This window comes from Hyperolius riggenbachi, chromosome 11 (genome assembly GCF_040937935.1).
Source record: "Hyperolius riggenbachi isolate aHypRig1 chromosome 11, aHypRig1.pri, whole genome shotgun sequence".
Lineage (NCBI taxonomy): Eukaryota > Metazoa > Chordata > Amphibia > Anura > Hyperoliidae > Hyperolius > Hyperolius riggenbachi.
In genome coordinates, this window is record NC_090656.1 from 199,628,131 (window position 1) to 199,644,829 (window position 16,699).

Genomic DNA, 16,699 nt, shown 5'->3' on the forward strand with positions numbered 1-16,699 from the left:
CAGTGTTTACATCTGTTCTCTACCCTAAACACCCACTAATTACCCATCAATCACCCATCAATCACCCCCTATCACCACCTGTCACTGTTACCCATCAGATCAGACCCTAATCTGCCCCTTGCGGGCACCCAATCACCCGCCTACACGCTCAGATTGCCCTCAGACCCCCCCTTATTAATTCGCCAGTGCATTATTACATCTGTTCTTCCCTGTAATAACCCACTGATCACCTGTCAATCACCCATCAATCACCCCCTGTCACTGCCACCCATCAATCACCCCCTGTCTCTGCCACCCATCAATCAGACCCTAACCTGCCCCTTGCGGGCAATCTGATCACCCACCCACACCAATAGATCGTCCGCAGATCCGACATCAGATCACCTCCCAAGTGCAGTGTTTACATCTGTTCTCTCCTCTAAACACCCACTAATTACCCATCAATCACCCCCTATCACCTCCTGTCACTGTTACCCATCAGATCAGACCCTAATCTGCCCCTTGCGGGCACCCAATCACCCACCCACACGCTCAGATTGCCCTCAGAACCCCCCCCCCCATATCAATTCGCCAGTGCATTATTTACATCTGTTCTTCCCTGTAATAACCTACTGATCACCTGTCAATCACTCATCACCCCCTGTCACTGCCACCCATCAATCACCCCCTGTCACTGCCACCCATCAATCAGACCCTAACCTGCCCCTTGCGGGCAATCTGATCACCCACCCACACCAATAGATCGCCCGCAGATCCGACGTCAGATCACCTCCCAAGTGCATTGTTTACATCTGTTCTCTACCCTAAACACCCACTAATTACCCATCAATCACCCCCTGTCACTGCTACCCATCAGATTAGACCCCTATCTGCCCCTAGGGCACTCAATCACCCGCTCACACCCTCAGAACGCCCTCAGACCCCAGCCCTGATCACCTCGCCAGTGCATTGCTTGCATCTATTCCCCCCTCTAATCACACCTTGAGACACCCATCAATCACCTCCTGTCACCCCCTAACACACCTACCCATCAGATCAGGCCCTAATTTGCCCCGTGTGGGCTCCTGATCACTCGGCCAAACCCTCAGATCCCCCTCAGACCCACTTCCGATCACCTCCCCAGTGCATTGATTGCATCTATTTCCCCCTCTAACCACCCCCTGAGACACCCATCAATCACCTCCTGTCACCCCCCTAGCACTCCTATCCATCAGATCAGGCCCAATACAACCTGTCATCCAAAAGGCCACCCTGCTTATGACCGGTTCCACAAAATTCACCCCCTCATAGACCACCTGTCATCAAAATTTGCAGATGCTTATACCCCTGAACAGTCATTTTGAGACATTTGGTTTCCAGACTACTCACGGTTTTGGGCCCGTAAAATGCTAGGGCGGTATAGGAACCCCACAAGTGACCCCATTTTAGAAAAAAGACACCCCAAGGTATTCTGTTAGGTGTATGACGAGTTCATAGAAGATTTTATTTTTTGTCAAAAGTTAGCGGAAATTGATTTTTAATGTTTTTTTTTCACAAAGTGTAATTTTTCACTACCTTGTGACAAAAAATAAAATCTTCTATGAACTCGCCATACACCTAACGGAATACCTTGGGGTGTCTTCTTTCTAAAATGGGGTCACTTGTGGGGTTCCTATACTGCCCTAGCATTTTAGGGGCCCTAAACCGTGAGGAGTAGTCTAGAAAATAAATGCCTCAAAATGACCTGTGAATAGAACGTTGGGCCCCTTAGCGCACCTAGGCTGCAAAAAAGTGTCACACATGTGGTATCGCCGTACTCAGGAGAAGTAGTATAATGTGTTTTGGGGTGTATTTTTACACATACCCATGCTGAGTGGGAGAAATATCTCTGTAAATGTACAATTGTGTGTAAAAAAAAATCAAACAATTGTCATTTACAGAGATATTTCTCCCACCCAGCATGGGTATGTGTAAAAATACACCCCAAAACACATTATACTACTTCTCCTGAGTACGGCGGTACCACATGTGTGGCACTTTTTTACACCCTAAGTGCGCTAAGGGGCCCAAAGTCCAATGAGTACCTTTAGGATTTCACAGGTCATTTTGCGACATTTGGTTTCAAGACTACTTCTCACGGTTTAGGGCCCCTAAAATAGGAACCCCACAAATGACCCCATTCTAGAAAGAAGACACCCAAAGGTATTCCGTTAGGAGTATGGTGAATTCATAGAAGATTTTATTTTTTGTCACAAATTAGCGGAAAATGACACTTTGTGAAAAAAAAAACAATTAAAATCAATTTCCGCTAACTTGCGACAAAAAATAAAATCTTCTATGAACTCGCCATACTCCTAACGGAATACCGTGGGGTGTCTTCTTTCTAAAACGGGGTCATTAGTGGGGTTCCTATACTGCCCTGGCATTTTAGGGGCCCTAAACCGTGAAACAAAATGACCTGTGAAATCCTAAAGGTACTCATTGGACTTTAGGCCCCTTAGCGCAGTTAGGGTGCAAAAAAGTGCCACACATGTGGTATCACCGTACTCAAGAGAAGTAGTATAATGTGTTTTGGGGTGTATTTTTACACATACCCATGCTGAGTGGGAGAAATATCTCTGTAAATGGACAATTGTGTGTAAAAAAAAAATCAAACAATTGTCATTTACAGAGATATTTCTCCCACCCAGCATGGGTATGTGTAAAAATACACCCCAAAACACATTATACTACTTCTCCTGAGTACGGCAATACCACATGTGTGGCACTTTTTTGCAGCCTAACTGCGCTAAGGGGCCCAAAGTCCAATGAGCACCTTTAGGCTTTACAGGGGTGCTTACAAATTAGCACCCCCCAAAATGCCAGGACAGTAAACACACCCCACAAATGACCCCATTTTGGAAAGTAGACACTTCAAGGTATTCAGAGAGGGGCATGGTGAGTCCGTGGCAGATTTCATTTTTTTTGTCACAAGTTAGCAGAAATGGAAACTTTTTTTTTTTTCTTCTCACAAACTGTCATTTTCCGCTAACTTGTGACAAAAAATAATATATTTTATGAACTCACTATGCCTCTCAGTGAATACTTTGGGATGTCTTCTTTCCAAAATGGGGTAATTTGGGGGGTATTTATACTATCCTGGAATTCTAGCCCCTCATGAAACATGACAGGTGGTCAGAAAAGTCATAGATGCTTGAAAATGGGAAAATTCACTTTTTGCACCATAGTTTGTAAACTCTATAACTTTTACCCAAACCAATAAATATAGGCTGAATGGGGTTTTTTTTAATCAAAAACATGTTTGTCCACATTTTTCATGCTGCATGTATACAGAAATGTTACTTTATTTGAAAAATGTCAGCACAGAAAGTTAAAAAAAAAAAATCATGTCTTTTTTTGATGAATATAATAAAAAGTAAAAAGTAAAAATCGCAGCAGCAATCAAATAGCACCAAAAGAAAGCTTTATTAGTGACAAGAAAAGGAGCCAAAATTCATTTAGGTGGTTGGTTGTATGAGCGAGCAATAAACCGTGAAAGCTGCAGTGGTCTGAATGGAAAAAAAGGGTCTGGTCCTTAAGGGGGGTAAAGCCCACAGTCCTCAAGTGGTTAAAAGTGATGGTCATGTTTAGGAAAATGCATGGAGAAACATGTGATCAGTTTAGTCAGGTGATGGATATGCAAGTCTCAGATTAGCTAGTCATGATCATGCGGTAAAGCAGGATGTGATCACAGCAAAATCAGAGCTTAGCAAATCTATCAGTTCTCCTAGACCAGTGGTTCCCAACCTGGGGGCTAACGCCCCCAGGTGGGCGATTTGGGTTCTAAGGGGGGCGGTAAATTTGTGGAGGGCGACAGGGGGGCGATCAGTATGAAAAGGCAGAAAAAATAAAGTGTCGCAGTGTCACTCGTTTTTAAAGGGGAACTTCAGCCTAAACAAACATACAGTCATTAAGTTACATTAGTTATGTTAATTAGAATAGATAGGTAATATAATCTCTTACCCACCCTGTTTTAAAAGAACAGGCAAATGTTTGTGATTCATGGGGGCAGCCATCTTTGTCATGGGGGCAGCCATATTTTTGGTTGAAAGGAGGTGACAAGGAGCAGGAGACACAGTTCCAACTGTCCTGTGTCCTGATTACCCCTCCCAGCTGCCCACGCTAGGCTTCAAATGTCAAATTCAAAATGTAAAAAAAAAAAAAAAATTTGCACCAAAACAGCAGAACGAGAGCAACAACATCAGAAATCCCATCATGCTTTGCACAGCATCAGGGGAAAAAAGCCCGGGCAGTTTTCTTCTGTGCAGCTAAAAATGAGGCTTGTATAAGAGAAACAAAGTTCTGATGCTGTGAAACTGTTAAAGAAACACCAGGCCTTTTCAGTGCTGCTGAGTTGATTTTTAGTCCGGAGGTTCACTTTAAGAAAATTATGGGCAAAAAATATGATCTGTATAAAATATGCAAGTGTGCATGATAGAGTTGCGTAATTCCTCAGGGCTCGTTGGTCACGCGCCGGTGTAATGTCAGATATTGCAGTCCGGAAGCAGCCTTCCTCACTGAGTATCGCGCATGCTCAGTGGGAAGTTAGATATTATTTACCTAAAATATCTCCGCTTCCGCACCTCCTACACTCCCAAAATTTTCAGGGGAGGGAGGGGACCCCCGATCTAGCTCTGTGTTGAATTGCAGCCCCCGAGCCCCGCTAGTTCCCGAGATAGGTTTGCTGCAATCAGTCTCGGGAACCAGCGGGGCTCGGGGGCTGCAATTCGGCACAGAGCTCCCCTGAAAATTTCGGGAGTGTACGTGGTGCGGAAGCGGAGATATTTAGGACGTTTTACGTGGCTGCACAATTTAATGGGACTCAGGCTCCTACTGCGCATGCGGGGCTGCACAACGTGCGGGGCTGCAATAGCTGACATTACACCGGTAAGGGAATTGGCGCAAAGTAGTTGAGTCACCGGCTATTTTTATCTGGCAAGGTCACAGCGCTACCCCCTCCACTGGCACCACCACCTGGCGTAAGGGTATACCAGAAGGGGGGCGACAGGGGTGAGTCGTCTTCCCCTAAGGGGCGATACCTCATAAAAGGTTGGGAACCACTGTCCTAGACAGATGGCCATCACTAGTCTTTGGTCCTATTATCATACTTTTCTCCCCAGGAATGCTCCTGTTGGTCCTCAGCCCTCCCGTCATGTACCCTCTACATAACTCATATGTGAAAAATTCTATAATGCACATAAATAGCTACATTGAAAAGGCTGAAGAGTTATTTTTGTGACTCCAGCAGGTGGTGGGTTACCTGTGTGTGTGCGGATGTGTTTCTGCAGGTCTCCTGATGTCTTGAATGATTTGGTGCAGTTCTCCTCTGAACATCTGTAAGGCTTTTCCCCAGTGTGAGTGCGGACATGGCTCTTCAGTCCGTAACCTGTGGGAATGACACCAGGAATCATGCCTGAGGACACGGCCAGTGGAGATGCAGCAGTAGCAGCAATCAGGTAAGTGATGGGAAACACACACACCATCAGCAAACACAAGGGGGAGACAGTACACACCACACACAACCATCCTCACTTGTCAGTCTCAACACTGTCCAAAAGCACTGTCCTTTCTCTTTCCTACTTCTATCCTCTTTTCCTTTCACTCTACCAACAGTCTCGACCCACCTTCTCTTAGGTGCTCTGTCTATCCTCGGATGATAGACCACCAGAGTCTTACAACCTACTGCTCCTTTGCTACCTAAACCAATACATGCTCCAGAAAGGAGGCTGTAATCCTCTGCATCACAAGCTTTCATTGGCAGAACTGTTTGAATTACTGTTCATGTTTATTGATGTTCAGTTGTTATGGCTGGGAACAATTTGTGCAAGGGCAGTTACAATCTTAGCGAACTGCACATGCGCAAAACACTCTGGCCACAAGAGCATGATTTGGGGGTGCACACGGCCATGACTGTGCATGCGCAGTAGTCCATGACTGGTTCAGTTGGGGACTTTGCCGGGCCACAGTTGGGGACTTTACTGGGCCAAAGTTGGGGACTTTACTGGGGAAGACTGTGGGACAACGGAGGGGAAGGGATGGACACCGAGGAGCTGACAGACTACAGGGGGCTGGAGAGAGCCTCAGGTAAGTATAAATCTTTGCTGTTTTACTCAGGTACACTTTAAGAACTTGCCCCCCACTGACATGCTGGCTGTTTGCTATACAGGAAAACACATCCTTTCGCTCTTTGTTACCCAATCCATAAAGAACCGGTAAAGAATGCTCTGCCAGATATTCCTTCGACACCTCAAGTAACTCCTTCTACATGCACTATAATGCAGAGTGCAGCTACCTATTCTATGAATAAAGTTAGGTGTTGTGTGCATCCTCCTAATTCATCACCTAAATGAACCTGCAAAGGTGCACATATGCAATTTTTACTGGAATGTTCAGAGGCATCAAGATCTGTTTAGCTCTGCATCCAGTTCAAGTTGAGGTCACTACTGCAATCTGAGTGACAGTTGTAGGTAACACAGGCAGGTCAGGTGACATTACAGACATTGCTGGCTCTTAGATGGGTGGGCACACAGGCATGTGGATACTCTACCTGTTGCAAAGGCCTTGCCACATCCTCCATGCTCACACTGATACGGCCGGTCTCCCGTATGAGATCTTTCATGGACCTGTTGAAAAAGAAAAGCCTTCAGCTTAGTGTGATGGAACATTTACAACATGTTCGATTTGCTTTCCGATCGATTTCTGAGCATTTTCTGATTGACTTCCTATTAAAGTGAACGGAAATCGATCGGAAAATGCTCGGAAATCAATCGGAAAGCAAATCGAACATGTTGGAAATAATCAATCAGACAGTAAATCAGCCAGAAAATCTCATAGTGTGTACCCAGCAGCATAACGGAAAGTCTAACAGAAAATTGTATGGTGTGTACGAAACCAAGGGAATTTCATGGCTGAATGAGTTTAGCTTGAGGAATACTGAAGCCATCATTGCCCTCTTGTGGAAAAAGAGAAGTAATGCAGGCTTATAAAAATTATAGCAATAAAGATAAACATACTCACCAGCCCTCTATACTGCCCAATAATTTAATCATCTGAATATGTGAGCAACGTGCATAAAACAACTACCATTACCAATGCAGCAAACTAGTGGACCCCCATGCTTTAAAGGAAAACTTAAAGGGAATGTCCAAGCAAAATAAAAAAATGAGTTTCACTTACCTGGGGCTTCTACCAGCCCCATGCAGCCATCCTGTGCCCTCGTAGTCACTCACTGCTGCTCCAGTCCCCCACTGGCAGCATGACGACCTCGGAGGTCGGCGGGACGCATTGCATACATTTTTACGCATTCCTGCTAGTGCAGGAACATTAACACATACATTTTTACGCGTTACTGGTTCAATGCGTACATTTTTACGCATTGAACCAGTAACACGTAAAAATGTATGTGTTAATGTTCCTGCACTAGTGGGAATGCGTAAAAATGTACGCAATGCGTCCCGCCGACCTCCGAGGTCGGCAAGCTGCCAGCGGGGGACTGGAGCAGCAGTGAGTGACTCTGAGGGCACAGGATGGCTGCATGGGGCTGGTAGAAGCCCCAGGTAAGTGAAACTCATTTTTTTATTTTGCTTGGACATTCCCTTTAAGGCAACTATAAAAAAATGAGATTTACTCACCTGGGGCTCCCCTCAGCCCCCAGCAGCCGATCGGTGCCCTCGCCCTCGGCCAGCTAGCCTGCAATAGCAGCATAGGGGGCGATATACAGGCTGGGAACACGAAGAATCACTCGCGTTCCCATGCCTGTCGGCCGGTGACGGCCAAACCGGAAGTGTTCGCCGGCGGGTGCGGGAGCATCTGAGCGGGGCTGCGAGGGCACCGATCGGCTGCTGGGGGCTGAGGGGAGCCCCAGGTTAGTAAATCTCATTTTTTATAGTTGCCTTAAGTTTTCCTTTAAGAATCCAAAGGGATTTCAGGTCTGAATGAGTTTAGTTTGAAGAATACTGAGGCCGTCATTGCCCTCTTGTGGAAAAACAGAAGTAATGCAAGCTAATAAAAATGTACTGTATAGCAATAAAGATTACATTTGCTCATCAGCCCTAAACTGCCCAATAATAATCTGAATATGTGAGCACTGTGCATAAGAAAATTACCATGCAATGCAGCAAACTAGTGGACCCCCACACTGTGACCTACAACACACACAGAGATGAGGTTACCTTTAGGTGATGAGCAGTTGTGTACAGCTTGCCACAGCCATCAAAGTCACAGCGAAATGCTTTCTCGTTAGTCTGTGGTGGTTTTGCTATTATTCGTGGCCCGTGGCTCTGCAGAACTATCTGTAAGACATGAGTGGGAAGCTCAGTATACAAACATCCTTGTGCCAAAACTGTGGCTTATTAATTCAACACTGTACAGTAAATGAGCAATACAAATGTCTCAGATCATAGCCAAGAAGCCCGTACTGATTTGGTGGACGCAGGTTGGTGGTGGGGAGTGGCTCAGAGGATGCTGCCCATTATGGTATGCGCCACAGCACCTCTTCCTTTCACTGACTTTGTGTCAGTACAGTGTTCTTTTTTTACAGCCAGGTGGCATGAAAAAGTAGCCAGGTGGGGCGGGACAGCACTGCACGGGGAAATGTGGTGGTGTGGAAAATTAAATGTGCACGAATTACTCACCCCAGTGTTAGCGTAGCGTGCATAACTAGGCAACAGCAGCTGCTTACAGAAGCTCCACGGTAGAGATTTTAATTAACATAGTAGAGGCAGAGCTAGTGAAGTATCGCGGTAGCAATACATCACTACCGCTCGGCTCTTGTAAGCTGCGTCCGTTGCTTAGTTACGCACACTAAAACACGTAGTGTGCAGGGAATCAAAATTAAGTTGCTCCTGTTGCTCGCGCTATATCCTTTGATAAATCAATCCTCTTGTCCTTTATGTTTCATGCAATGTACCATTTCCAGTTATATTTTTTAGCACTTTTATTTTAAATTATTTTTTTTTTACTTTTTTCCATTTCTTGAATGTTATTTCATATGCATGATAGTTCCTGTATTCCAAAATAAAGAATTGCGGGCCCAGACCCAGCATACGTTACATAGCCCTAACCTACAAAGCACTCCACAAACTCTCTCCCCTGTACATCTCCTCACTAGTTTCCAAATACCAACCCAACTGCAATCTCAGATCTGTACATGACCTTCTTCTGTCCTCCTCTAGAATGAACTCCTCACATTAACGTAATCAAGATTTCACACATGCTTTGCCCCTCCTATGGAATGCTCTTCCACAGCACATCCCTCACTCTCCAACCTTTCAAATCTTGCACTCCTTTCTAAATATGCAAAAAACACACTGCCTCTAGGTATGAATACTGTATACTACTCCACCTCTCGTGTCCCACCATTCTTTAAGATTGTAAGCTTGCAAGGGCAGAGCTTTCTTACCCTTTTGTGTCTTGGAATTTGCTATATATTTTATTCATCATGTTACTTTTGTCACTGTAATTACCTATTTTGTACCAATTCTGTATTTTGTATATTGGTGTATACCACTGTCTGTATTATTATGAACCCTAAGTCAAACGTGTTTATTGGTGCTTCATAAATTAATACAAATAATAACAAATAATATAGCGGATTATTCAATTGGCCTCCACAGATTTGGCTCCTGTTCATTTTGGCACCAATGTTTCCACCATTGAACTTTCGACAATGGAAAATCGACTTTCATTTTTCCCTCAGTGCTGATGCATATATCACTTGTGACATGTGAGTGTACATTAATTACAGATGGAAAACATATTTCTCAAGCTCCAAAAAGCTTTATTAGGGCTGGTTCAGACAGGAGTCCGGTTGGCGTCTCTCCCCTGAACCCCATCATTTTTCCCGAACACAAATATTCAACAGGGTTTCGTTTTCTGCAATATGTTGTCATTTCCTGTAGAACAGCATTGTGGTTCTTCTTCCTGTTCACCTCCACAAAACGACATTCGCAGATTTTTTGATCGTTTAATTGCAATGCCAGCAAAAGCAACTGACTTTTAGACGCTACACGTAGCGTCCAACGTGAGACAAGACAATGGGTCTACCGCAACATTTACATGAACAACGCCAACTGCTGTCACCGTCCTTTAAAAAAGGCTTCCATTCATTTGAATTAAACGTGGTAGATCCCTTTTAAAGGGATGTACGTAGATTCCAACTAATCACCATGCGCACTCACACCGTCCTCACCGCTGCTCTGCTGTATCAGTGACAGCAGAGCTTCCACATCTCGGTCAATGTTATTACTGCGGAGCCAATCACACCACAATGTTGTATACTCATCCTCTCCCTCTCTCTCTCTCTCCCTCTCCCACTCTCTCTCTCTCTCTCTCTCTCTCTCTCATTTGAATACTTCATGCACAAGCAGAAGTGCCATATCAAACCACATATGCACGCATGTGCTGGAACAATGTCGTTAGAACAACCTTGCACACTCTGGCTGACTAGACGATATCTGCCCAATATTTGGCTGAATTGATCCGGCAGAATATCCAATATCGGTTAATTGCTGTTGTGGTTTGGCTATATTTTTTTTATTTATCGTTCGAAACAGTGATATGTGGACAGCACAGTGGCGTAGTAATTAGCACTCTCACCTTGCAGTGCTGGGTCTCCGGTTTAAATCCTAGCCAGGGCACAATCTGCACAGAGTTTATATGTTCACGGTGTGGGTTTCCTCCAGACATTCCAGTTTCCTCCCACATCCAAAATAACACACAGGTAAGTAAATCTGCTTCCCCTAAATTGGCCCTAGACGACAATACATACACTACACGATACATACATACATACAACTACAGTAGGAATTCGATTGTGGGCCCCTCTGAGGGACCGTTAAAGGACAACTGAAGCGAGATGGATATGGAAGCTATCATATTTATTTCCTTTTAAGCAATACCAGTTGCCTGGCTATCCTGCTGATCCTCTGCCTCTAATACTTTTAGACATAGCCCCTGAACAAGCATGCTACAGATCAGGTGTTTCTGATATTATTGCCAGATCTGACAAGATTAGCTGCATGCTTGTTTCTGGTGTGATTCAGACACTACTGCAGCCAAACAGACCAGCAGTGCTGCCAAGCAACTGGTATTGTTTAAAAGGAAATAAATATGTCGGCCTCCATATCCCTCTCACTTCAGTTGTCCTTTAAGAGACAAGACAATATACTCTGTACAGTGCTGCGCATGATGTTGCGCTATATAAATACTAACGGCTCGTTTCCACTAGGGTGGAAACCGCCGCGATTCCGCAGAGTTTCCCCACACATGAATCGCACGGGGAAACTCTGCCATAGGGGAGAATGGAGCCGCCAGCTGAAACGCTTGCTGTAGCGATTCGGCCGGAACTCCACGCAGAATTCGCAGCTGAGGTTGCGAATCCCATAGCCGTGCATGGCACGGCTGATGGGATTTGCCTGCGATCCCGCCTACCTGCTCAGTGCCGGCGTGCGTCTCGAAGACGCACGCCGCACTAGTGGAAATAATATGTTGTTTATCAGACATTTCAAACAACAATTATCTAGCGCAGGGGAAGGGAACCTTGGCTCTCCAGCTGTTAAAGAACTACAAGTCCCGCAATGCATTGCAGGAGTCTGACAGCCACAGTCATGATTACTAAAGCCAAATGCATGCTGGGATTTGTAGTTTTATCACAGCTGGAGAGCCAAGGTTTCATACCGCTGATAGCGTGTGCGTAGCTTTACCATCAGCCTAAGCCAGTGATCTGCAAATTTGGCTCTACAGCTGTTCAGGAACCACAAGTCCCACAATGCATTGCAGGAGTCTGACAGCCACAGTCATGATTCATAAAGGCAAATGCATTGTGGGACTTGTAGTTCCTAAAACAGCTGGATAGCCAAGTTTGCAGATCACTGGTAAACATCTGGAGGAGGAGCATTCTCCCTGCTTGGTTTTCACTTTAATCCACTTCTACTTCTGAATGTATAAAAAAACACATACAACAAACCTGCATTTTCTTCTCTGTTTCAGGCTCGCTGATTAATGTACTGTTGCCCACACTGTCTGCTCCTTCTATAGACACCTGAAACGCAACAGACACTGTGTAAGATTGCCCAGAGGAAGAGTGGCCTGTGCTGCGACCCTTAGCTGGTGCATGTGAAGTAGGGCCTTACCTTGGCAGCATACTGTTCTAAAGCACTGATGGTGTCTGGGTCTATGGTGGCCTCTCCCGTGTGTAGCCCGGCCACTGTGCCGTCTGCCTGGATAGCCAGGATGGTGTCCTGCTGGGGGACCTGGACCGTGTGGTGGATGTACGCCGTGGTGCCGTCTTCCAGCTGCACCGCCTGCACTGAGCTCTGGTCATAGGACTCTGTGGGAGCAAATATTCCATTATGTGTCACTAAAAGCCATTCTCTAGTCTATATTACAGACACAAAGGAAATGTTAGCTACCACATCATCCAAAACAGAGAGTCGCTGGATGCCCGACAATGAACCTACCTAATGCTTTTTTGTCGTCATCGGTATAGCATAATGCTCCTATTGCGCACGCCTTGCGTTGTTTTACTAATGTAACTTTTCTGCACGCATGCAGCGCAATGCAATACGCGCACAGAAAAGTTACGTCCGTAAAACAAAAAATAACACAGTTTAATGAATCAATACCTAAGTTCCTGAGGGCCAGATTTATCAAAGCATTACAGTTTTACTGTTCTAACCAGCAGGGGGAACAGTTCTGCACGATAATAAGAAACCTCTTAAATACTATGTAATAGTGGCAGTTTAGCGTGGATTCCTAGAACTGCACTACAGTTAAGAAAAGTGCAAATTCATTCCTAAACTGCTGCAGATTAAGAAGTGCTTAATAGCAGTTCTACAGATAGTGCAGTGTGCAGGCTTGGTATGATTTGTGCAGTGCTCCTCCCTCCAGCTGCCAGGTGTCCTGTGAAGCTGTTCTGTGCTTATACAGCAGACGTATTGGTTACAATAGCAATTTCCCACACACACTGCACTGCCTGAGAGACCTTCCTAACTCCTCCTATTCCTAACAGTTTAAGAAGGAATCTGCACTATTTAGCGATTTCTTAGGATGTCTGAGACAATTCTACACGGATTTCTAAAAGCCTACCAATATTTTGTGTCAGACACTCTTGATAAATGTCCCCCCGGAGTTCCCAGCTCTTCCCATTTCTGTAGCCTTCCTCTTTCCCAGATAGATTTGCCTATCTTTTTGGGACGGAGTTGAGGTTTCTATACACTCCCGAGTTTCCAGCTCAGACATTACCTGATCCCCCTCTCACTGCTGGCTTCCTCTATTGGGAACTGCGGAAAGGAGTTCTCTGCATATTTAAGTTCCCAGCTCGCACAACCAACTCACTAATTATCAATGGCTTTCTCCTCCTCTTGCTACATACTATATACATTTTTTTTGAAAATTCCAGCAGTGAGCTCTCCGTTTTCAAGTTCCCAGTGGTGGAGGGATCTCTGCACTCCAGAGTCTCCAGCTCTGCACACCTGCTCACCCCATTCTATGTCTTGCAGACTGATGCTGATATCTCTGTGCTGCTGAATTCCCCGCATTGGACATATGCTGTACAGTCCTTACAGGGGAAGCTTCTCCCCTGTTAAATTCTAATGTATTTTATACTGTGGGGATTGCACCAGGAGGAAGACTATCGCAAGGCAGGCAGGGAAAGAGTCGGGAACTAAAGAAGGAACAGGAACAAGCAAGCAGCCATTTAAAGAGGCACTGTAGTTATATACAGTATAGTAGAATGTAGTAAATTAATTCAGGATATCCACTTTTACAGTTTTTTTCCTGGTTCCAGCATTAGAAACGCATCCTTGATTTATATAGATTGTTGTATATTGGTATGTAGCTCCGCCCTCCCATTGATGCTTAGCCTAGGCTGTTTAGTATGCGGAATTCTCTACGTTTATTTAGCAGGATTTTTTCCCCAGAGCATTCTGGGAGACCAGACATTGTTTTCATTGGCTTTGGAGTTCCCAGAAACAAACATTCTGCAGGAGCTGCATATGATAGGACTAAAGATGTCGCCAACTGTGATACATTTCAGAAAGTAAACCAGGAGGAAAGATTTTACAGTGGGCAAACACTGCCTAAATCATTAAATAAATATTGTAAAAAAAATAAGCAACTAGGTTTATTATGTTATTTTCACTACAGTGCCTCTGAATTCCAAATCTTGGCGATTGATTCCTCTACCAGGACTTGTGCATGAACAATGTTAGCAAGAGCAGGTCCCCTGTAACTACTGTGCTTTTGCTGCAGTTTTGATGCTGAATTCCCAGCCAGCTTAGGACAGAGCTAAGACTTGTCATCAGGTAGCTGCTGTGCAACTTAGCCAGCCTAGTCTGCAGTGATGTGACATGACATCGGGTACCTTTGGTGGAGTGATGGATGTACGCGGTGGTGCCATCTTCCAGCTGCACGGCCTGCCCATCCTCCAGACGTAGACTGTCTATGGTAAAGAGAAGGGGATCAGAATCCATGCTCAGTATGGCCACAAATACCACAGAACCAAAGTAAAGAGATCACAACATTCTCAGTGTCTGCACATGCAGCAGTCTCTAGGCTATAGAGCTCCCAGGGCGCAGGTCTGTAAATTGCACGCACCACACGTTTTTCGGGCACACTATTGTGATGTGGTAGCCAGAGAAGTCCCCCCAGTAATAAGCAGCCTCCAACTTAGCTAGCCTGGGGTGGCCCCAATTATTGATAAGCCAGATGCAGCCTCCACCCCAGCATATGTAGCCATAGAAGCCCCCAATATTAGGTAGGCGGATGTAGCGCCCCCCCCCCCCCCCCAGTATAGGAAGTCACAAGAGCCCCCAGTATTACATAGCCAGATGCAGCCTTCCATAGAGCCCCTTGTGTAGGTAGGCAGAGTGCCCCCCCTGTTCAGGTATCCAGAGTCCCCCCCCCGATTAGGTAGCCAGAGAGAGGGGGGGGTGGGGCACATGCAGAGCACACAGCAGAAGTGTTATGATAACTCACCGTGCTGGGATCCATGTGCGCCGCATATCCCTCTTGGTCCTGGGTGTCCCATTGATTGGTAACAGCACCCATACATCACAGGGGCACTGTTACCATGTAATGGGATGCCCAGGACTAGGAAGTACATGTAGCCCCTGTGGATCCCGGCAAGGTGAGTAATCGTAACAGTACCGCCATTTGCTCTGCATGCGCAGGTAACGCTCTAGCCCTTCCCTCCCATATAATGCTGTACTAAAACAGCTAAAGCTCTACCCCAGATTTAATGCTACACCAGAATTTTACATATTTTGTTCCTCCACATGGATGCTGCCCTTTTGCTTGAAAACACCAGTTTGGCCTCCGTATAATAGCACCTACCAGTTTTCGGGACATGCTGGACATAGGCTGCAGAGCCGTCCTCCAATTGGATGACTTGACCTTCCAGTAATTTACTCTCTGCCGGGAGGAGACACAGATGACAGCGATTAGCAATATCTTATAGTCATGAGGTATGTCTAGTGCTGCAGGGCAATGATATGGGAATTATACCTTTAGAGCTGTGCTGGATGTAAGCTGTAGTGCCGTCCGCCAGTGTCACCGCTTGCAGACTGACGCCTTCCATAGTGTCCATGCTTTCTCCATCTACAAAATGGTAAATGCCATCATCAACCAACAGGCTGCGAACATCACATCACATATTACTCATTTTTTACCTTCTTCAAGGCACCAGTCCACCCAACACAGATCAGTTACAGAGGGTAGCAGGGATGATCAATCAGATGCAAATCATTCCGAGGTTATGCAGGATTATGTAAATTCTGGAAGCAAATATATGCGGCTTGAAAATAGTCCAATCTATTTAAACCTTGGCTGGATTTCATTGGTCCATTTTCAAGATGCATATATTTGCATACAAAATCTCTTGTATAGATGGTAGTATTAAAGTAAACCTGCACCTGTGAGGTTTTTGGTAGCCATCTTTTTGATTGAAAGGAGGTGACAGAGAGCATGAGACACAGTTCCAACTGTCCTGTGTCCTGGTCACCCCTCCCAGCTGTTAGGCAACAAGAACAACGTCAGAAATCTCATCATGCTTTGCACAGCATCAGGGGAAAAATGCCTGGGCAGATTTCTTTGATGGGGCGGAGCTTAGCTTCTGTGCAGCTAAAAATGAGGCTTGGATAAGAAAAGCAAAGTTCTGCTGCTGTTAAACTGTTGAAGAAACACCAAGCCTTTTCAGTGCTGCGGGGTGTCAAACAACGCGTAAAGGGCCACAATCTAAATTATAGTCTAAGTCGTGGGCCAAATTGTTTACGATTTAAAGGACAGGTGCAAGGTAAGTAACAAAACAGGATCTACTTACCTGGGGCTTCCTCCAGCCCATGAAAGCCTATCTGTCCCTCATTGCAGCTCCGGTGTCCAAAGATCCCCTCCATTGCAGGATGCCAACCTGGCGACCAGGGGCTGGAGGAAGCCCCAGATGAGTAGATGCTGTTTTGTTACTTACCTTGCACCTGTCCTTTAAATCGTAAACAATTTGCAACGCGACCAATAGGACGCATGCAAGCTGTTTGGAATGCAGGACGGCGGAATTATGGGTAAATAACCCCTTGTATCCCGGCCACACACTTGCGCCAATTAAGCCTCATTTGAATCACGGGTAATCACTTGTGAGAGCAACCCTGATTGTATGTGACACCAATGATACAAAGTAAGGAGAATTCTC

General features: G+C 45.4%; 1 protein-coding gene across 2 annotated transcripts in view; it reads right to left on the reverse strand.

Annotated features, from left to right (window-relative positions):
* ZNF143 (zinc finger protein 143) overlaps positions 1–16,699 on the reverse strand; it is a 75,356-nt gene that overhangs the window by 30,923 nt on the left and 27,734 nt on the right. For both annotated transcript variants that reach the window (XM_068260077.1, XM_068260078.1), the window contains exons 3-10: positions 15,523–15,615; positions 15,352–15,429; positions 14,381–14,458; positions 12,150–12,346; positions 11,984–12,058; positions 8,190–8,309; positions 6,566–6,641; positions 5,279–5,404 (exon numbers count right to left, since the gene is read on the reverse strand). In XM_068260077.1, the coding sequence (XP_068116178.1) occupies positions 5,279–5,404; positions 6,566–6,641; positions 8,190–8,309; positions 11,984–12,058; positions 12,150–12,346; positions 14,381–14,458; positions 15,352–15,429; positions 15,523–15,615 (843 nt within the window). The remainder of the gene's footprint in view (positions 1–5,278; positions 5,405–6,565; positions 6,642–8,189; positions 8,310–11,983; positions 12,059–12,149; positions 12,347–14,380; positions 14,459–15,351; positions 15,430–15,522; positions 15,616–16,699) is intronic.